This window comes from Vidua chalybeata, chromosome 9, assembly GCF_026979565.1.
Source record: "Vidua chalybeata isolate OUT-0048 chromosome 9, bVidCha1 merged haplotype, whole genome shotgun sequence".
Taxonomy (NCBI): Eukaryota; Metazoa; Chordata; class Aves; order Passeriformes; family Viduidae; genus Vidua; species Vidua chalybeata.
In genome coordinates this window covers 25,962,855-25,986,406 of record NC_071538.1, presented here as the reverse complement: position 1 = coordinate 25,986,406, position 23,552 = coordinate 25,962,855, and the positions used below count along the sequence as shown (strand labels likewise).

Sequence of the window (23,552 nt, the reverse complement as noted above, 5' to 3'; positions counted from 1 at the left end):
CAAACCCAACATAAACTTACTTCAGATCACTTTGAACATCATCATTGATACTTTAAGCTCAGATTCTTCAATGAACTAAAACCCACTTTAAAAAACATTCATCAAATAAGGTTGTAAAGTACTTTTACTAGCTCTGTTGTTTTCCTCTACATAAATAAATACAAAGTTTTTGCTCTGTTTAAAAAAAGGCATAAAAAACACTTTCAAGTTGCAGTAGCATTACTAGATTATAATGCAGCTGAGGTGAAGCAAAAATTCCAAAACATCAAATTATTTTTTATAAACTTAGGTAGTAATAGACTTCTATTAAAATAAAGGAATTATATTTTGAAGTTTGACAGCCTCTTAAGGAATGTATTTTTTTCTTTGGTGAAAAATAGGATACTTATACAAATATGGCATTTTACTTTCGCACCACTCACTAATAATATTAGCCATACATTTTAGGGTTTTTTTGATATGTTGCAATAGGAAAGAGTTCACTTTAATTTCTTGATAATAACATTTTATACCCATTCTACCCTACCAGGTGAAAGCTCTGGAGTCTGTGTGCATTCTGGAATCCCATTCCATTTCCAAGCAAGTTCAACCTGACCTGTTTCAACCTGTCGTCCTCGAGCCTCAGCAGTTTCATTACAAATAATTGGAGACTGCAGTGATGGCTGTCTTTGTTCAAGTTCAAAATTCATAATAAGGGAATCAACCAGAGAGTCCAATTCATCCAGGTTCATAAAAGGCACATGCATTTTCTGGATTGGGTTGCTCACAGAAGACGAGGCAAATAAACTGAAATAGTTGTTAAAATATCCAGCAATGACAGAAATATTTTCTGCAAAGCTCCTGAGAGGGCTGGTGTTTCTGTATAACCCTATGAGAAACAGAAACAAAATAATCAAATGCAGCATTTTGCAGGTACCAAAGAGCCCTCTCCCTTGCTTTGCAAGTCTCCTGTAGCCTGTAGGTTACAGGTGGTAACTCAGCAAATACCTTGTAACATGGAAGAGACAATGTGACAGACTTCAGTCAGGCACTGCTCCAATTCCAAATACTTCACAGCAATCTTAGTGCTCTTCTTTATTTCTCGATATAGAGGCTCTTCTTCTGGCAGCTGAGATTCTGTTTCTTTCTGTATTAATAAAAAGCAATTTAAAGAGAATCAAATACATCACAGTATATTAACTGCTAAACATGCCTATTATGGTTTCAGTCACATAGATCAAGCCAATGCTGAAACACAAAATCAAATCAATGTCATGTCATATAAGACAGTACTGAAAAGAATGCACAACTGCACGTGGTTGACAGGGTTAGAAAAAGAAAAAAAAAGCAAATTACATGAAAATCCAGGAAATGCTTGGCTCTTAGAAAATAAATCACCTATCCTGGCTTTTAATTCAACATACCAATAACTAATGGTCATAAACTATGGCAGCAGTTATAAAACAATTACACTAGCAAAGCTGATCTTTCAACTTAAAAAAAAAAATGACAACAGGTAGTTAGACTGTTCAAGATGAGCACAGAAAGGAAGATACAAGTACCTCCAGAAATTCTTTATTATAAGTAAAATTAAAATAAAAGAGCTTTAAGTGGAAATGCAGTAGCAAGGAAAGTTAGCTTTTCAGTCATATATATACACTTTCCTCTTCTTAGATAAATGCATCCTTAAAATTTAAATACCAGACTCAAAGCACACATTTTGGGAAACATTCCTCTTACCTTTCTGCAGTAAGACATGTTATTTTCAAGCAATCTGGCTAATGCCACCACATTGTCCTTTATTCGCTTTTGAATCTACAAAGAAACTTTGAATTATATTGTACACTTTATTCAAGTCAAGGTACATTAAAATAAAAAGAACACTGACATACTAAAGAGAGAAATACCCAAAACAAATAGCATTTTCTGCAACTAAACATGCAATTTTTCAAAGAAAACATTAACTGGTAGAAAACATTAATTACATCTGCAAGGTTTTAAACCCCTTCCTAGGGGAGGACCAAATGAACATGTTTAAATATTCACTATGAACATATTTAAATATTCACTAAAGAAAGGTTGTCCTGTCACTTTGTATCACTGTCATTTGAAGTGGCAGGGGTAGCTCTGGCCTTTTCTTTCCTTACAGTTGTTGCACCAGAGACAAGCATGTACAGCAGATACTTCAGAATTAGCTGCAAGTGAACAGCATTATTTGGAAAGCAGAGTGCTCAGTTCCATTTGCTGGAAACCCAAAGCATTTGGGAGTTAAGCAAAAGACATTGAAATAAAGTATTTTGCATGGTTTCACTACTATCTGTAGGATTTAGAATGACAACAGCAAATACCAGAGTAGGAAGAAATTTTTGCTTTCCTTGAGAGGAACAATTTATCACTGAGAAGATTTCAGTCTTTCCCAAGTATTTTCTTAGAATTCAGCCAGGCTCTTTGTCAAAAGGGATTACCCACTAAGAAAGTGGTGTACTTCCAAGGGGTACCTTAACTTCCCTACTGGAATTTTCAAACAGCTGCAGAAATATTTTTAACTATGGTGCTTATTCCTTATACTTTATTCTCTATTTTGTGAAACTCCCTACAGTATCATCTTCATTATTTAAAATACAAACACAAGAAAGAAAACATGATTGAGTGCCTCCAAGATATAGTAGCAGTTTTCAATCTTCATTTCATCTCACCTCATTTTGTGGACATTGTTTCACAAGTTCTTTCTGTACTATTCTTGCTTTCTCCTGTACAGCATCAATGAGACACTCCAGTCCTGAGCCTACTCCATCAAAAATGGCAAGTACAAATTCCTTTTAAAACAAAGGTTCAAAATGCAATGGTTAAAGAAACTGATGTGGTCTTGAATTAGAACGTATTTTCTACAGTAGACTAGAAATAATTTCATTTCCAGCAAATTATTCAGTGCAGGTCTACTCAGACACACCTCTTCCTTGGACCACAGGAGCTCAGGTCACATTTTTGTATATTCAATGTACTTAGACACAGATTACTAAAATACAAGTAGTGAATTTCAGTGAAACAGACAGACTTGTATCATCTCAGTGCAGCTACAGTCATAAAAGCACCGTACACTTCTTTCTCTTCATAGGTTTAACTTACACCGATTTAAAGGTTGTGGTTTTTAAGGAAAAAAAACTCAAGGATATTAATACATCCATTTTCACCCTAAATTTGAAGTATTAGATAAACTCTAAATATACTTAAATCAGTTGATGAAATTGGTATATGGAACAATTTTGTCCTGAGTACAGTTACTGATAGGAAGTGTGAACTCAACACTAGAATTACTATTCATAATTAGTATTTCTAAAAAACATTTCGTCACCTGTAAAGCAGAGGCAGGAATGTTGCTCTCTTCAGGAAATGAAATATCAGTTGTTGTGACTACTGTCAAGTGTCCTATGTATTTCATTGTTTGTTTTACTGTTTGGTTTACTTTGCTCCATGCTTCTGTTACCATCGAGGATATATCTGAAGAACACCCCTGGGAAACAAAGGCACATCTTTCACTGATGCCAGAAAGCACCTCTGGTCAAATAATACATACTTTCTATAGAGCAAGAATTCCTAGCACACAATACTCAGGAATTTTCAGTTTTACATCTTCCTACTTCTACTAGTTTATCTATCACAGCTAAAAAATCATGCCTTGCAACCACTGATCAACCATACCATTATACTACATAGTTTTAAAAGAAAAAACAAACTATTCACAAGGCTGTAGTGTGCACAAAAATAATATTCACTGGCCACTGGTTTATGAGTGTATAAACAGCAGCACTTCATAGTCTAAACTATCATTTGCTGTTATTGCATGTCTACTTTTACAAGTAGAAACCAATGCTTCTGCCAGGGCCTGGGCACAGGAAAGTCTGTATTACTCTCCACTAGCACATGGAACTACCAGCTTAGCCAGAAAAAAATGCAACTTTGTCTATTTATCTTCCTTAACTGCATTGTTTTGTCATTACACACACTGGATATTTAAGTGCTTTTAGTAAGTCTGCAATAAATTAATGCAGAGAAGTTTTCTATATACAGAATTCTTTACCTGCAACAGCAACTGTAAATAACCTCCCAAGTTCTTTATTTCCTGTTTCATTTCTTCATCAACTTTTCTAGATCCAGGACACTTTTGGACATTATTAAACCAGAGTTTACTTATAACCACAATCTGGTCAAAAGCAGAGACAATTCTGATGCTGTAGGACTGAGCAGCACGATCAAGAGAGAAAACTACAAGAGAAAGATTTATCAGATCCACCTCCTTTGCAAATGAACACAGGAACATTAATTCTTGTGACTGACGAACATAAATGCTTGTGCATCTGAAAGACAAGTCATTAGAAATGCTTAAACCACTATGAAAATGAGACTTACAGTTTTCCTGACATTCTTCATCTTGCTGTTCATAGGCTTTGGAAATGGCAGATGCTCCAGAAAAAACTATAAACAAATTAGTTAGGAGACTATCTGCTATGCTTTTTCCTCCTTCGTGATTCTGTTCCAGCAAATCTAAAGCTGAACTTATAGATTCCTTGCAAATTCCAGGAAGAAACAATTCAGAAATGCTTGAGCATATGCTGGACTTGTTCAGTGAACCTGTGCAAGGTAAAAGCAAAACATACATGCATGAAACTCTTCATAGGAGTGAGCAGTCCATGTGTCTTTGTAATGGCTTTTATATAGACATTCACCTACTCAAGGTAGTCATTCAGAAAAAATGTGTAAAATGTTCTAAATGGTTTATAAGTTCTGTTAATACAAAGAGAAATTCCATAGTGAAGTTCTTTAACATGAATATATTTGTTTCAACAATAAAAGCTATAGAGAAATAAAAAATAACATTCAACCAATCTAAAATCACTGAATGTATTCAAATATTTGGAAGACTAAAGCACCCTATACTTCAGGAAAAAAAAGGTTGTAAAACCTGGCCAAATTCTGGGGAAGCCTCAGTAATTGAATGAATAGCAACAAGTCAAGCAAATGAAGTCTCTATAGTACTACATCAGGATTCAGCCTCTTTCTCCAGTTAACCCACATAGTTAAGCACAGTAATGTTTTAGAATAATTTCTTAAATTAGGCTCAAAGTGCTGGAAGTTTTTGTCAGGAAGTTTTTGCCCTAAGAAAGGATAATCAAAAATACAGAAACCTCTACTGTTAACATCTTGACATGATCAATTTGAAGGTATCATAAACAGGACACTTTTAATTTTTCTTTCCAACCCACAGTTTTCAAACAAGCATCAGAAGCACCTACATTTTATGCACGTGGTAGGTTCAAATTCTCAGTATGAAATGAAAGGTGTTCTGCCATTTAGCAAGTACCTGATATATAGGAAGTCTGTTTATTCTGAATAGATTGCAATTTTATCTCAGATAAACACCCAGAAATTCTCTTGTTCTTCATGAAGCTTCGACTTCTAAGAAAGGATGATAAAAGAACATGAAAACCCTTGAAACAAAAACCATTTCTCCTTGTCAAGCATTTCCATGATGAGCTACAGCTTGCACAAATGTGAGTCAGTTATAAATATTGTTATAAGGCTAAAACTTAAAATGCAAGGCCCCAGACCATATGCAATGTACTCCTTAAAAACAATGCTTTGATAGTATAGAAGTGGGAAGGAAACATTAAAAACTACACATTTCATGCTCCACTGATGCTTTGGAAAGCTCTACATACAACTTCTGTTCCATTTTTTTGTCCATGGAGGAAATCCAAGAGAATGAATGAATACAAGAGAAGACTCACCAGATGACACAGTGTATGAGAGTGGAACACAAGTATATTTAATGAATGAATACAAGAGAAGACTCACCAGATGACACAGTGTATGAGAGTGGAACACAAGTATATTTAGATAGCTACACAATTTTTTGCTTTGTTTTAAGTGTAGGAGAGGAGCTACAAATTACTTTTACCTTCTTCTGGAAAGCAAGGAAATGGAGCTGTCTGAAAGGTCAGGTTCCCACTCATCAGCAGGATCATAAAACACATCAACAACAGCTTTATTTCTATCATTACTCTGAAAAAATAAAGGAAAAACAGGGGAGGAGGAGAGTTAAACAGAAAAAAGTGATAAAATAGTCAACATATGGATAAATAGAACATAATAATAAAAACTCAAGTGATACCTTTAGAAATTCAAGTTCTTTTACAATATAAAACAATTCAACAACCAAAAGAATCACAAAGCAGTCCTTGCTTTACTGCTTCTTACTCCCCACACAAAATGACCTGAATAAAGTCATTTGTTTCTATTGTATTCTCTTTGTTTGATGGACAAATGCATCTGCATGTTTTTAGTGAAAAGTAGTCACATGTCTTGCTGTTTAAGATATACAACCCAAAAAAATCGCCAAGATTTTCCTCCTGTATGCATTATCAAAACCTTATCTCTGACAAAATATTACTGATTACTAATGGTTCTTCTTTAATTGTTACTGACCTCATAGAGTTCTTTCATTGCTGCTAGCTTACATTCAAATTTCTCTAGGCTCCAAAAAGTTGTTATTCCCAGTTTGATGTTACGAACTTGCACCTGAATAGAAGACACTGTTCCTGTTTTATCATCAATTTTGTCATGCCTAAGAATTGGAGAAAGTTCAAAAAAAAAAGACAAAAATCAAGACAAAAAAACCCACACTAATATTGTAAAATTAAACAAGATACTTGCATAATCAAGTAAAAACCTGACACAGACACAAAAATTTCTTCAGACATCATGCATCTCAGTTACTGTGCTTTAGGACCACTTTAATATATGAACCAAAGTAAGATGGACATGGGCAGATTCACCTCCAATGCACACTAAATTCAAAATTATCTGTCTATACCGTATCTTTAAAGTTGTGATTTAAAATTCAAATTAGAAATTCCCATTTCAAAATACCAAGGCTCAGCTACACACTTAACTAACAATAGTTTGGAAAATAAATTTATCATTTTAAATTGCACAAGACTGTTAAAAGGAAACATCAACAGCTCACTGCATATCCTGAATCCACCCCCAAATATATACACAAATAACATATAACATATATGTTACATATAATATTACATATACACATTATAATTAGGTAACTCAGATACTGACCTGCAGAAAACAGTGTTTTTCCCTAATGCATTGCTAATGGCATTAGCCTCTTTAATCATCACAGACAGCTTCAGAGACTTCCAGTTCAGTGGAGCTAATAAAGAATATAGAACATACTGATTTAGTGAACCAAACTATGTGATGCAACAACTTTAGAGTTAAAAAATAAAGGGCAGAAAAGAAACCACAACCCAAAAGCAAAAAAGTAATTTAGCCACCAATAGTTCCAAGAATTCCCAATGCATTGGGAAAGCATTACCCTTACAGGCAAGATAACCCCTTTAAATGATTGGGTAAAAGGTATTTCAGAAACAGAGGAATAAGACTAGATACTATATTATTATTATTATTAATAATCCAAGATAAGAAACTGAAGAAAATGAATTCTTTTACTCCAAATTCGCCACTGAGCTAATGCCTGACCAGTGGAGACAGACAGGGAAGGACTTTTAAGTAACTGGAATAAACACAGACTACAGGTATGTCCACCTAACCACCCTGAGTGTGAGTAAACAGAGCTTTTAACACAGTCCAATACATACAGCTGATGAATAGAAAGAATTGTAACAACCAGAAGGCTCTTCTTGTTCAGGATCACTAGAGAAGTACTAGTGAAACAGAAAAAGTTCCTGTATCAATACCCATCACCCATGTCCACTGAGAAAAAGAGAAGGCAGCACTGCCTTTGTAACATTATGCATATACATACTCATCACTGGTTTATTCCCACTCCCAGGATTCTTCTGAAGGGCGTGTATTTCCTCAGCAATCTTCTGCTTCTCAGCTTCCAGAGCTTCCACTATCTTTGCATGACGAATACTATGGTCTTCTAGAGCCTGGGGGAAAATGGGCAGTGGTAAAAGAAAAAAACCTAAAGCTCTTAATGTTGTTTGTTGAAGCTAAATTTTTTGTTCCTGCCATTTTAAAGACTCACAAAATTAATTTTATACTGGACATCTGCTATGCTAATATAAAATAATTAATTTTCAAACTGACATTTCTCTGGGTTTGCTTACATATTGCAATGCTCAAAAAATACTGGAATTAAAAAGGAACAGCTTTTTTAAAAAGTTGTATTTGTTGCAGCAGTCAGATATGTATTAACACCAGCCAAAACTTAGTCATTACTTACATTAATGTCTGGAGCAGTAACTTCTGCCAAAGGCAATAGTTGCTAAATTTTGGTGCAGGAACAAAACCATCCACATTATTTAAGAAATAAGGTCAGCATTAGTTAATCCCCAACCTTAATACATTAGCATACTCAGATTGCAAACAAAACATTAATTATTCTGCATAAAATCACATAGAAGTACTTTAAATCGTTTCCTTTACAATAATAATTGATTATTATTGATAATCCTTTACAATAATAATAATTGATTTTCAAAAAAAAAAGCCCCCCAACCAAACCAGAATTTATTGTCTTAAAAGGCTTTTTTTAAATTACCTGCTTGGTAGCTAAGGTCTCCATTTCTAAACGCTTCTTATTGAAGTGGAGTTCTAGCTCAAGGCTTTTCTTTGCCTTCTCCAGCTCCTGTATTTTGGTTGTGGCTTTTTGGTTATTCAGTTCTTGGATTTGCTTCTTACGAGATTCTTCTCTCTAATATCAAAAGGAAAAGTGAGAGGAGGAATACTCCTTCTACAGCATTTCTGACCCATCATTCAGGCAGATATTCCATACATTTAGAACTTGCAGCCTCTGACCTACACAGTCCAACGTCAGCAATGGTTATATCCCAGTTCACAAGCATCACTTTAGGTCTTCTATAGAATATGTGAGATATGAGATACATCATTATTTTTTTACCACAATGTACTATTCTATGCTAACTTATGCATGTTACAACTGCACTGAAAAAAAACAACTACAAAGTAGCATTCAAGCTTGGAAAGAAAAAATAAACCTGTAATAATCATAATCAATCCAGAATAGTGAATTAAAAGCCTCATACAATAAGATAGATTCTGTTAGATAAGATAGATTTCTTTTTCTTTGCTTAAAAGTTACAATCCCTGGAATAACTCTGAAGAGGATAACTACTTTACAACTTCTTCTGTTACTAAGGCTGACTTTTTTTTTTAAGAATGAGACTTAGCATTCTCTAACATGCTGCTATAGTATGCAAGAGAAAAAGAAAACCAAAAGTACACAAACCAAGCCCAACTGAGCACCAAAAAAACAGGTACCACAAACTACAGTATCTGCTTTACTTTATTGATATATTTCATGTAATGATGCAATGACAACTTACCACCTCTGCTTCCAGGGATTTTATTTTGCTCTCATACGCTTCTTTTTGTGAGGTCAGTTCTTGCTGAACCATCTCTTTTGCTATTTGGACACTTTGCATCATTTCTTCCTTGGCTTTGAGTCGTGCCTCTTCAATTTCTGATTCAAGCCTACAAGTGTCATACATTTAGATTGCTGCTGTTTGTCTCTCATAAGATGCATACAGATTATAATCTTTTTTCTGTCATGAGAGTTTAATTTTTTAATAAGAAAACCTACATACTTTACATGGTTTTGATTTCACAGACAAAATGTAGACACTTCCAATGTGAATATGAAACACATTCCAGAATTTCAAATCCACTCAATTTCCATTTTTATTTTATTACATAATTTTCACAAATTTAAAGACTGCGATGGAAACTCACTAAATCGCATTAAGATGCAAAATTAAATTTTAAATCAATGAGTCTTGTGGTTTAATAATACCCCATAATGAAGTAAGTACAAATAACATTTTACTGTCCCTCAAATTCTCCATCACAGAAGACCTAAGGTTATTACTTTGGGTTCTTCTCATTTTCCTAAGGCATTTACTTTTCAGACTTTAAATCTCTTTAAAACATCAAAAGTCATTTTCAGACTCATCATACATTTGGAGAGAAACATAATTAAAGAGATACACTACTCTGAGGACCCCTGGAGCTCAGTGTTTCTCTAATAGTGGTCTACATTGTTGGTATCTGGATTAGCTTGTGGTGATTGAACCTTAGAGGTGTACATCATTTCAGCCAAGTCTGTGACTTCCATTATAAATGGAGTTGCTATTTGCCAACTTTCCCCATTGTGAAATAATTAATAATCTTCAGTTACTTATAAAACTAATTGCATGGTTGAATTAACAACTGAGCTTATTTTCAGAACAAGAAGAATCAATACTTACTGTGTTCGCTGTGCAATAAGTAGCTCATTCTTCGCAAATTCAAAATCTTTTGGACCATCATGCAAAGACAAAGACCCACAAGAAGGTGTTTTAGCTTTCTGAACCTCTGCTGGATGATTAAACCTGAAATAATGGTCTCCCCCAAGAATCACTCGATCACCCTATTGGGAGAAAAAAATTCTGCTGAAACTTCAAGATTTATAAGCAAATTTTCAGTTCTTAAAACATGCAGATGAAGCGAGAAATCAAAGAGGAAAAGACAAATATTTATGGTTACAGAGCATTCTCAGAAAACCTGCAGTCTGAAGCTGAGATATTAACAAAGCAAAGAAACCCACACATGCACAAATTATTATTACCAGATCAATTACTTACATGATGCAGAATTGTTGGGTCCAAAATGCATTTCCCATTTACATATGTCTTGGCTTCTCTAAGTGGAATAATACTTACTTTGCCAACAGTATTTTTAATAACGCTGAAAACAAGAAACATTTGTAGTATTAGTAGCTCATGATAATAGCAAGTGATGTTTCTTAATAGACTAAAATGCAAGCTTTAGATGCTGTTGTTTCCCTAGGTTTGTATTGTCTCATACTATTTACGTACAACACACATAACTAATGAATGACACCCTATATTTTGGTAGAGAACCTGTATTTATATCTAGGAATCCACTGCTAGAAAATTACTGCAATACCCTGCCACCTGAGAATTTCTTTAATAATGTGCTTTTCATGTTTTTAGTAACTGATTAGTTACATTTCTTACAGCATTTTTTGGGGGATCAGTTGCAGGGAATGCACTTTGAGCAATATTTCTACAGTACAGCCAAGCTGCTGTCTATTTTTATTAAATTAAGAACTGTCAAGGCATTTCACTTTTCCACTGAACTTAATGCAACATTTATCCATCACACAGCATCATTTGATCATGTCTTATTCATGTAGAAATGCTGCAGAAAAAACCTGTGCTACATGAATGTAATGAACAAAGAAACTAAGCTACCTCAGTTAACAGATTTCTAGAGGGAACAGAAGGTAGCTGCCTTAATCATTGAGCAGTACAAAAAATATCCCTATATAGTATTGTCTTGGCTAGAAGACTATATTTGTTACTGACAGAAGGAAGAGTGACTCCAAAAGAAAGGGAAGGGTAAGAAGAAACTTAAAATATAAAAAGAACACTACAAACCAATGGTCATCAGCAATCAGCACTCCAGAAAGCTGGATATCATGTTTTGAATTTGGTGTACACCTTCCAACAGTAGTTTCTCCTTCTTTGATCATATATAACAGCACCTCAGAAAGCTGAGGATCTTCATTGAGATTGACAAGATTTGGTAAATGATTGTCCATTTTGAATGCAATTCCAGCTTTCTAGATAAAAAAGAGCCCTGCATTAAAAAACAATTTACTCTATGCATTCAAATATCTGCATTAAATTTTTCTAAGAAGTCACAGCAATCTGTTGCAAGGTGGGTATTAAGGAAACCAAATCTTACAGCTACTCTCATTCATACAGCAAGGTTTGCTGAGGTTTTATTTTCTGTACTATGTCCTACAGAAAAAAAATGTACCTGCAATTCTTTTATATCTTCCAATTTCCTTTTTTCTGCTTGTTCAAGTTTTTCTTTCCAGGCCCTTAATATATGGAGAAAATAACATAACGTATGAGGAGAAAATTACAGCATATAAATCTTACCATTTCCATTTTAAATTAAGACATTAATAAGTGTCTGACCTTTGCATTTCTGCCATATTCCTCTCCTGCTGATGCAATTCTACCCTCAGAGATGTTATTTCCTGCAAATAACGCCTGTATTTTTCACGATCAGTGTTCAGAGCACTTTTCTGAGCTGCCCTCAGTTTTTCAATTTCAGCTTTTAATTCTACATGAGACAAACCAGACATACAGTACACGTAAAAAATGAAGGCAAAATACACTTCAGTACAACAGTAGAAAATTAATTCTGTTATTTATTTAAAAACAAAACGCCTTCCTTTATTTCCAGTTCAAGTGTAGCCTAAGATATCACTTGCATTTGGAAAATAAAAAAAGCTCACAAAGAACAATAATATTAAAAGGAAGACATCCCAAGCTAGTTGACAAGAGGTCAGTCAGCACAACAGAATATTAGTAGTAACAACTCTTCTAAGAAATAAGCTAAACACACATGCAAATGACAACCCTGAAAGACTGCAAATGTCAAGCTCACCTCTGATTAGTTTGACATTCACATCTTCATTTACTTTAGCAATGTTGATAATGGAACAAGCCTGTTTCGCATAGCGAAGGGTGCTGAGCGTCTCCTCCGTGCTGCTTGCAGCTGGGCTCACTGTGGCAATCATGGTTGTTTGGGAATTGCCACCAAGACTTTCCTTTAGCAGCCTTCATTGGACAGGAGAATACCAGTCAATCCCTGGCCCTCACACTGACAGAAAAATTCAAAACTTCCCAATTGCAACAGATTAAATACAAAATACCCAGGGTTTTCCTACTTATGTTAAAGGGACTATTAGCTGTTTAAAACACAAACCAAGCTCCTGTTTGGTCTTTATCTGATAGAACAGGCTAATCTATTCCCTCCACAGGTCATCTGAGAGAGAGGAAGAGAAAGGATGGGAAAAGATGCCTTCTGAATAGATGAGAAAACCACAAGCTCAGAAAGCTTCAGTCGCTATGTAATGTACGTACCAAGTGAGGACAGATTCCCGGTAAGGAATGAAAGTTTTCTTTCCATTTTGAGATTGTTTAGACAGTGCAGAAATAACCCTTCCAAGGGTCAACAGTGATTTATTGATACTCACACCTTCCTACACAAAGCAAATATAAAAATATTTATAATACAGTTGCAGTTTCCTGTGTGATGTTATCAACTGCATGGTTGATTAATTATGTTTGTTCAATGTATGCTACAGCTGTACCATATTAAATGTCCCCAATTATTAAAAAAACCAAGATGGAAGAGTATCTTCATTTGAAAAGAACAAAGACCCTGCCTTTAAAGTAAGTAGTGTTAAGAACCATCAAACTTATGAAGGCAGCTTGAAATAAAGTCTCTTATCAGAAAAATCTGTTTAATTAGGTGCTGCAAAAAGGAGCAAGCCTCAACTCCATGTGATATTAGATTCATGATTTCCAAAGTCACACAAACAGTTTCCCCTCATTCCTTCTGCAGGATCATTAGACCTACATAGCATGGGAAAAGGTGCTCTAAGCAAGATCTGCCACATTGCACAGTCCAAACAGCTTCTTCAGGCCACCCACTCTCACTGGCAAAATGTGATGTAATACTGATAAGCATAAGGGCTGTATGCATCCTTTTATAGCTACAGTCCCTGCCCAAAAGTCCTGTTAGGTGAGCATGCTTTGGAGTTTAAGGGTGTTCTTAGGAGTCAAGACCTTTCCACAGATTTCCACTCTTGATATACCTTCAGCCTTTCTCCTGTGGTCTGAGCCTTTGTACAGCACTCACTGCCAGCTAGATCAATAAGATTTATGTGACTGGTCAGCCTACGATCACACTGTTCTTCATTCACAAATTCTACCTGGAAAGAAAGGGAGATGCTGGCATTCAAACCAAAACAAAAAGCCTGAGGATGAGCAGAAATTAGACAAGCTGTTCACATTAAATACATAAAAAATTCATGGTGCCATTTAATTTTTTACAGGATGCTCTTGTGTATATCCCTTGAAGGAGACTAAGCTCAGACTTATAACCATAGTATCAGTTAGTTGTCGCTGAATAACTGCATAAATTGCAATCCCAACAGATCACCAAACTAGGAATTTGGGTCTGAAGTTTGATGACTGCAGTCAATCCAATTGCAGTTATCCAATAAACATGCAAATCAGTAAGCTGTTACTGACTTAGACCAAGGAAGATCAGTTAAGGAGTCAGTGGGACCAGCTATGATAGAGAAAAATCAATAATCTAATGGTGAGAATGGCAAGGGGAATAAGAAAGGAGAAAATCCAGGAAACTGGGACAAAAAAATTAAACCAATCAAGAACAAAAACCCCCAAACCAACAAGTCATTTGTCAATGGAGAAAACAGACAGTCTGTAGACTCCTAAGGAGCTCTACCTATTTCTGTCTTCAGGCTCACGTCACTAAGTCAGGTTTTGTCTTTTAAACATCTGTAAATCAGATGACGAGTTGTAGTCCCTATATCCTGGAGACACTTGGGGAAGAGGCATCCTGAAGCAAGAAAACATTTATTCAGTGAAGTGTGTTGAAACTGAGCAGAAATTGCATCTCCTACCACTGCCCCAGTTTGTTGCCTGCAGGAACTCAGCACAGCCATGCACCTCACACGGCCTAACCTTCTTAGAAGCTAAGATATGTTGGCAGCAGTGTGAAATTCAATCTAGCCTCAATTAGGATTCCTGTTGCATCTCAAAAAATCACACTGAGAAGCTTGGAACTACTCCTAGATCTGTCAGCCAAGACATATTTATACTGCTGCTATAAATATATTTAGCACAAAGACATCAGAATTTACTCAAAGCATGAAAAATAAAACAAGTTTTGCAGTGTAGAAAGCCATGTTAAAATGTCCTGTGCTTTAGTCAAAGATCTTCAAGCATATTGTCACAACTTTGTAGGCAGCACACAAAAGAACTTTTTACTACCAGATTTGAACAGATACCAAAAAACCCCAGCAATACCTTGGTTTGTGTCATGACAAGGGTGAAGACAGAATGAGATCTAGAGCTCTTGTCATTCATTACGGTAGCAGCTGTTGCTCTCTGCTTATTTCCTAGTTCAAGCCAACTCTGTAAAAGACAAAAGTCAGGACATGAAACCAAACCCTACTTTGGATGGTTAACTGAAGACTTAAATGTTTGCAAATACAGTTAAGAAAAAATATGACTATAAGAGTGGACTTGAAAGTTAAACTTTAGAAATAACAATGTGAACAGTGACATTTGACTGTACAAAGCTACTCAGCTCCATTATACAGGACTAGTCTACATCACCCTTTTACAAAATCAGCTGAAACATCACAGACTACTGGACAGTCTGCTAAACATTTTCTTCCCAGCCACAGAATTTATTTTTCAGCAGTAAGCAGAAAAGGAGAAGGCAGAAATATTTGTATCCCCTTTTAGTAACCAAAAAACTCTTACCTGAATATCAGAGTAAGAACGGACAACATTCCTAGAGTGGGGGCAAAAATTAGAAAGTTTGGGTTCAGATAGTTTTCTTTCTATTGATTTCCCTGCTGCCTGAGTTCTGAAACATTTTCCCAGTTACAGACAGAATACAAATACATAATGAAAGCTGCAGTTGTCTTGAGACTTCCACACTTTTAGATTTCACTATGGCAATTAAGAAAATATATCAAGATAGTCATGGGTATGCATTTTTCTAAAACTACATAACACTGGGATCTTGCTTAATTTACTGGTGAGTACACAAGCTTTCACAGAGCCTCAAGATTTCCTTTTTCAGTATTACACCATACATCTGTTAAAATAAGTAGAGATAACAAACAGTTAACAAATAAGTTAAGACTTACACTGTCAGGCCTTCCACATATGGTCCTAACACTGGATGTTCTCTTACACGAAGCTGATGAGAAAAATTTCAAAATAAAAATTATTAGGAGTGCATTGATCTAGTACTCAGGAATATGTTTAAAAAAGATTCTATAGCATAAATCTATTATGTTTCTAAGTAGCTTACCCCAAAATCACTGACAAAACTCTCAGAGTGAAAGCTCTCCTGCTTTAGACAAGACAGTAGAGTCTTAATTTCTTTATAAGAAATCCACCTAAGCTTAGGTTAAAGGACTTCAACATCAAGTTGGATGTTGCATACCAACTGTTGTATAAAGTAATAGTTAATTTACACACAAGTGGCCAGGATAGTGCTCAATGTCAAAGCACAAAGTACTTTTGTTGATAAATCAGACATAATAAATTCCTTCCTTACATACACTACTTAAGACAAATTTCTTTAATTTACAGTTTTACATATTCTAATACACAACCACTAAACACTAGCTAAACTGGTTTAACTAGTGATACTTAACTAGTTAATCAGTCCAATCTTGTTTCTTTCCCCCTCCTCCAGCTCCTTAAGAGACAATCAGGTAACAACAAAAAAAGAAAACTCCAATTAAATTACAGGACTATAATTCAAGTTATATTGTACAGAAGATTCTTATTATAAACTGGAGATTTAGATATATCCTCAGAGACTTCTTATAAAGGCTCGTAAGATCACCTTCATTTTGCAAATAAGGGAAGATTTTAACTTTTTTGATAGATTCTACTGAATAATTTTGTTTCTATTTCAGCACTGCTCAGCATTTGTCCAGTGACAAGCATTTTACTTTAAGTCATGAGGTGATATTTTGATATTTTTATTTGTTTTTTACTTGAATCCCATTGTTCAGAACTAATGTACTTAGATTAAAAACAATGATCACTTGTCATTGGTGCATTTTTGTTTCAGAATAAATGCCACTCTTAAAGGTTATGCAGATACTTGATTCTGTAAGCAACTTACTTGTTGTTTCTTCTGTCCATTTTCAGCTTTAAAGACAAGCAAATCATGAATTTTCTCATTGTATACTTCAAAGAAGCTCATTTCAAGATGATACAAAACCTAATAAAATTAATAATAGTTATTAATATAGTCCATAAAACATACTCATCATTCTTTTTTTCAAAAATTAACTTAGACTACCAGATCCTGATTTTCAATGTTACAAACATTTGTGCTGAAGGGACTTTCCAAGAGAAATGATATCATGAAGCAGTTTGGATTGAAAGGGACCATTAAAAGCTATCTACTGTAACGCCTCTGCTAAGATGAAAAATACAATTCATTGGAATTCCATCCATAGACATTCCCAGATGGAAGCTATAAAGCACTAAAAAAACAACATATGTATCTACCTCAGAATTTTCAGCATTGGGTTTTTGGTACATGAAAATGTTGTTTTGTTTGCACCTGCACTCATCTCTTTCCCTTAGGGATTGTGCTTCCACAGTACGGTATTTGTGAGAGGGAAGGCATGGATTGGTGTTGTCAAAATCCTGACAAGGAACAGAATGACCTAATGGAAAGGTAAACCTTGATTCTACCTATAGCAATTTAAAAAACCAAAAACACCACAACAATACTGTCATGAAAGACATCTCTCCTCTGAAGGCATCTGGGTCTTTTTTCTATTTTCAAGAATAATGGAATTTTAAGAGACAAGGAAGATTGCAGCAAAGCCCCTAAAGCACTTTCTGGAATCATAAAGACAATTCACTGCAACAGAATCACGTGCAATGCATAAAGCAAAGGAATAAAAAAAAAGCTCTGCATTTTTTAGAAGTTATTCTCTACAGCCAAACTCAGCATTAAATAACTTTCTCTAAATTCTTCAGTGTCTATCAAATCTGCTGGAGGATTAGAATATTAGATGGTCACAGGTATTTGATTTCAAAGTCTTGAATTCAAATAAAAAGCAGTAAAGAAATTTGGAATAGTTAAAAATGGAAAAGTTTGCCTGAACAAGATTAACTGAATGTTAAGGTCTAGTGAACCACAAGTCAGTCATTTCAGACACAAACAACCACAAAGAGAAGAAAATACAAAGAGAGTGAGGGCAGTTATTTTTTGCTTCAGCTAGAATACTGAGCTGGAATACTAGAAGTGGCATACTATTACAGTGTATTTTGCTTTGATACGTGATGTTTAACAATAAATTCTTATTTTTGAGCTCTATTTTACTGCCTTCACTGAAAGTATGGAGCCCACTGGGGATTTGTTTTGCCTTTTCTTACATATATCTTAAAATGTAAGACATGCAATATAGAGGAAAGAATCCTAGTCTAGTGATGCAACAAAAATATCACGCCCATATTTCTTCCTCACATTACTGCCATTAAGGAAGCAAAACAATGTTGATTTTGACTGTTTAGGGAACCCCATGAATCAGAGCTATCAATGCAAATAGAATTTGAATCAGCAAAAGAATATGAACACTAATAAAGGGAACAGCCCTAAAGTATCACTTTCTCCATAGTCCAATATAAGGTCAATGGCTTAAGCATATCACCTGTTCCTTGTCCATTTGTGCTATTTGATTGAAAAGATCTTCACAAAGTCTTGGAATTATTCCTCGGTCTTCATCAAATCCCATCATCCTGCAGTCACAAAAATCCTGCTGCTTTAGTTCTGTAACTCCCCATAGAGAGTTTTAATATTAACTGTACAGCTCCACAGTTGCCATGCCACACACTTGTAAGTTATACATCAATAAGCAACAGAAATTAACCTGATCTAAATTGGTGCTTGTCTAAGCGTGGAGCTGGACAAGGTGATATCCAGAGGTATTTTCTATTTCATCCATTGACAAACAGGCTGAAAACCCAAGTAAAACAAAACAACAGCTGAAGAGTCTAAACCCATAGATGTTCAGTATCTTACCATGCCTATATTTTATATTCTCTGCACACTTCCAGTACAACCTAAGCCTGTCTCCAGCTCTGGTGCAGTTTTTTCCTGTTGAGTTCTGCCACAGCAGCACTGGACTAATCCCCCTGCAGTCTAGAGACACAGAGCACTGCACAGCACAAATTTGTTGTGCAAACTTGACCAGAGGACCCTGATACTAATTTCAGCCTTGTTGAAAACACAAAGGAGTGAAGGTAAGTTATTGTTTAAGTGAAAGAAAAAAAATCCAAACACAAACCCAACAAACCTACAAATAGGATAACAGTTGCAATCCTGAGTTTATCTTTCTTTTAGGCCAAGGTAAAAACAACAGTGTAAGTAAAGACTGAGTTCATCCACTTAAAATGGAAGTTCACCTACTTGAAAGGGAACTTCTGTGTAAGTTCTATATTTATTGTAAATAGAACAGAAACATTTCTGGTCCTCAAATAACTTTATTAAAAGCACCTGATAGGAATTATAGAACTCAAACTAGTTTTAATAGATGCATATTTGGAAACCAAACAGCTCACTACACATTCTATTTCAAAATATAAATAAGGTATACAGAATTGGCTATAAACCCTAAAAATATTACTTATCTGGGATTATTTTGTGCAAAGATTTGATTTCAAATAAGCAGTGCCACAAACATCTGAATTTATTTAAAGTTCTGAAGCATAAGGACCGTAGTTATAATGATCTCTTAAATGTCTTCTCCAAAAAACATGCTATACTTTATTATGTCACTTCATGCACAAAATAACAAACAGTGGTGAAAAACACCACTGAGAGAGTCTGAAAAGCTCTCTGCATTAATAAATGTGTTTTTTCACTAAAATCTTGGAAAAGTTTTTATTTTCGCTGTTAAAAGTAGAACAAAGTTAGGGTCACATACATAAAAATATTCTAACTAAAAATATTCTAAATTAACTTTTGCTTAATTGCTATAAATACTGATTTAATCATTTTTAAAATACACAATAACATTTCAACACAATTCATTTACTCTGAAATCTATTCCATTCTTTTCCAATCTATTTCATTTCATTCTTATGTGACTTAACACTTCATAACAATTGGCAGAATTTTAACACTTATTATTAGCAACTTACGTGTACGATTTTCCAGAGCCAGTCTGCCCATAAGCAAAAAGACAAGCATTGTATCCCTCAAAAGCTCTTTCAAGGAGTGGAAGTGCCAAAGTTTTATAAATCTTTGCTTGGCTTGCAAAATTAGGATGACCCTTGTCAAAAGACCAGAAGGAGAAGTCATAACTGAAGCTGTAAACTTGGTTTGTGGATGGATTTTGTACAATTGTCTCTGAACCACTCATGGAGATCACAGGGAATGAGTTTTCAGTTTTCTCTCTGAATGGAAAACATGGGGGAAAAAAATATAAGCTACATGCTTTAAGTTAGTAATTTCACTGCCTAATGGAAAATAAAAAAAATCAGTGATCATTGCTAAAAATACCTATTTGAGGAGCATACAAAGTATTAAGGCTCAAAGCACTTTTGTTAGTGATTATGTAAAAAACAGACCCAGACACCAATAAAGTCAACTCAATTTCTTAATAAAATCTACCTTAGTGTTGCATGAAGTATCAGCTAATTTCCAAGTAAGTCTTATATCCTTATAGGTTGGATCAATGATGAAATAACTCAACGAGAACAAAACAGAACTCAACACACACTGTTAGCACCAGAAATAAGTCCAGGATACAAACCTGTTACTGAAGGGCCGCACCCGCACAGCTACAATCACTTTGCTGTTTTTCACTTTGAAAACATCTTCCCCAGTACTGCTCCTCTCAGCTAAAGTTTCTGTGTTCTCTTTTGTTTCTGAACTTGTACTCACAGGAAGAGAGCTGGAGACACCAGGGAGTTTCTTGGCTAAAATTTGCAGATGAGGTGTTTGTTCATTTGAGGCCAGCTTGAGAGATGGTTGGTCTTGAGAAGTGCTGTTCTTTGGTGTAAGTGCAAATCTTTCTGTTAAAACTTTTGCTGGTGTCCTTGGTCTTTCCCAGCTGCTGTGTTTTATCATCAAGTGCTGTACCCTTTGCTTTCCAGCTAGCTTATTTATATTGCCTTTTTCATTCAGTTGTTCACCTGACAGCCTATTAGCACATTTTGAGGTAACAAACCGTTCTGATTTAGGAACTTCATTTTGAAACTTTGTGTTAGCAGTGCTTGTCTTATCTTTAAAACACCTGTTGATAGCATCTTCACAGACACCACCAACTAAACCAAAGGAATCCTTGCTGTTGAGGTTGTGCTGCAATTTGGTACTTGACTGACTCTCAGTTAACTTCAAGTTTGGTTTAACACCATCTGTACTCTTAATATTCTGTGGAAGTGCAACCTTGTCATTTCCTTGTGTATCAAAGTCATCATTTCCTTTTCTAGGCACAATATTCTGATTAATTTTACTCCTCTCTGTGGAGCCAGTCCTCACACGCCTCTGCAGAGTAAGTCTTTTCTCTGTTTGTAGCTCTTCTGTACTCTGTGCTGTGTCACTACCAGACACTGATTTTTTGCTTGCTCCAGTTCTCCTCTGGAGTGTTAATCTGCCTTCCAGTTTAAAAGAAGTTGACACATCACTCACTTTTGCACAAGCTGAAATCACATAGGTCCTGTTTACTTCCTCAGTCTTATTCTGAGGACATGAAGGCAGACCATCCTTTTCTCCCAACCCCTGTGACCTCAGCTGCTGCCCAGATGCTTTACTGGGGGCCAGGGTATTGTGTGAGGAAGGCTTCTGCAAAGTGTCAGTGCATCGTGTCCCAGCAGGGCTCCTGGCAGGAACTGTGTAAATAGGCATCTTGTCTTCCAGCTAATTAAAATCCAAGTGTTAACAAGTACAGCACTTTCCTAAAGGATTATTTCTAGTTGCTGCTTCATGAGGAATCTGGGGAGACAAAGCAAATAATTTTTTTATGATGCTGATGTGCAGTGTGAGTTATGTTTTGCTCCATGGGGAGCTCCTTACATATACTGCAGTACACGTTCCCAAACATTAAGAACAGTTAGTATCCTGTTTCACCCCTGCTATTTAAAAAAAAATAATTCTTTTATATCTGAAGGTCTTGCTTCCAACAAAAGGCTAATTGACTTAATTTATTGAGTTCTGTGATTTGTTTCAGAAAGCAAACCAAGCATCACAAAGAAGCAACAGCTAATAAAAAGAACAATATAACTATTTAGCAACAAAGATGACCATGGATATTTCTTCCAAATGATCTACCATGATTTCCAAACTGAGGACATTCCAGATCATGTCTCCATTTACTCACACCTATTTGCACTCTTTGTGTTTTACAGCTATCAGACTCCAACAGAACAGCAAAGTTAACCTTGAATAGGAAGTCTGTGAACATGGAAGATTTTTTTCCCAGGATTTTGATATACAATATATCACCCAGTCTCAGAAGAGGACAGTTAATAAAGATGACTGTTAATAGTAACTTTGGATGTTATTTTAGTTCACTCTTGTACATAGACACATAGCAAAACAAAAGATACCTGGCCTAGGGGACAAAAGAAAACTGTAAAGTATACTCCCTGTCCTTTCTACATGGAAATATTTTGAAAGCTCTCTATATATAATCTGTATAGGAAAGCAAGTTTTCCCTGTTGCATCTGCATCAGTTATTGGGTGGTAATGTGTCCGATATCAATACCCACTGCAGACTTGCCAACTGCAATTAACACATGGTTACAAGTCAACAAGAAATCACCTGCCTTTGATCCTTTCAGAGCTGCAGTATCATTAACAACAGCAGTACATGGTCAGGGGAAAAAAAAGGAAAGCAAGATGAGGGCAAGTGATGTAGAAGAAACCATTTAGCCACTGCTCCAATAGAAGTTTCCTTTAATGCTACACTTTTAAGTAGTAGCTTTCAGAGTACTCTCAGACTGTATGCAATTACATCCACTTACACATGTCATGACTGTACAGTTTTCATAGCTCACAACTTGTGAGGAAAATATTAAAACTTCAGAGCAGTGTATTTATTGTTCAATCCAGTTTGAGACAGGAAATTATTTTACATGACTAGTAAAATACAAACTTCGTGGTTCCCTCTAGCAGTCAGTAAATAGAGAAACACGGATGTAAGCTATGAATGGTGTGTTTTCTGGAAAGTCCATCCTTTCCATGCAGCTTTAACATAACTCTTTTAAGTTCTCCCCTCCTCTTGCCACAGCTATGCCTTATGAATAATCACAAAGTCTTTCTGGAGAAAAGTGAAACTCCCCAATAAAGACTCAATCGTTCTAAAATAAGGAATGAGGTTCAGCTCGAGAGAACTGAACTCAGCACGAGAAACACGCTCATTCCTCGTTTTTAAAGAATCACAACCACTAACTGGACACGAAACGCAAGCGCTCAAAGCTGGAACAACCGGCATCTCTGCTACCCCTCAGCAAAGCTGCCCGCCCTCCCTGGCCGAGCCCCGGCAGACCCCGCACTGCCACGGGCCCGCCCTCGGGAAGAGCAGCACCGCCAGCTGCACTGCCGCCCCCCGCGACCCACAGCCCCGCGGCGGCGCAGAGCACGGGCCGCGGAAGGCTCCGTCCGTCCGGGCCGGCCCTCACCTGAGCGCGCCCCTCCTCAACCGCCGCCCCGCTCCGCCGCGCTGCGCTCGGGCCCGGCGCCGCCCCCGCCCCGTTTGAACGCGCCGGGCGCGCCCGATTGGCTCCGCCAGGCTCCGCCCAGGCCCGGCCCGGCAGCGGCCCGCGCCGCCAGGGGGCGCCCCGGCGGGCCGGTGTGAGGGCTGAGGCGCAGGGCGGTGACCGAGCGCAGCCAGCGCCCCCCGA

At 36.3% G+C, this 23,552-nt stretch overlaps 1 protein-coding gene across 1 annotated transcript; it reads right to left on the bottom strand.

Annotated features, from left to right (window-relative positions):
* KIF14 (kinesin family member 14) lies at nt 1–21,555 on the bottom strand. Its single transcript, XM_053950393.1, has 29 exons — nt 20,462–21,555; nt 19,848–20,102; nt 18,356–18,443; nt 16,810–16,908; nt 15,815–15,867; nt 15,423–15,453; nt 14,961–15,068; nt 13,721–13,837; nt 12,984–13,102; nt 12,505–12,677; nt 12,030–12,177; nt 11,866–11,929; nt 11,481–11,665; nt 10,662–10,764; nt 10,287–10,447; nt 9,366–9,513; nt 8,561–8,713; nt 7,820–7,946; nt 7,111–7,204; nt 6,463–6,601; nt 5,936–6,039; nt 5,339–5,433; nt 4,387–4,608; nt 4,058–4,242; nt 3,332–3,490; nt 2,676–2,795; nt 1,720–1,794; nt 988–1,126; nt 1–868 (listed from the first exon to the last, which is right to left on the bottom strand). The coding sequence occupies exons 1-29, from the start codon at nt 21,553–21,555 to the stop codon at nt 507–509; spliced, it is 4,920 nt and encodes a 1,639-aa protein (XP_053806368.1). The 3' UTR covers nt 1–506.
* Between the last annotated feature and the right edge of the window lie 1,997 nt (nt 21,556–23,552).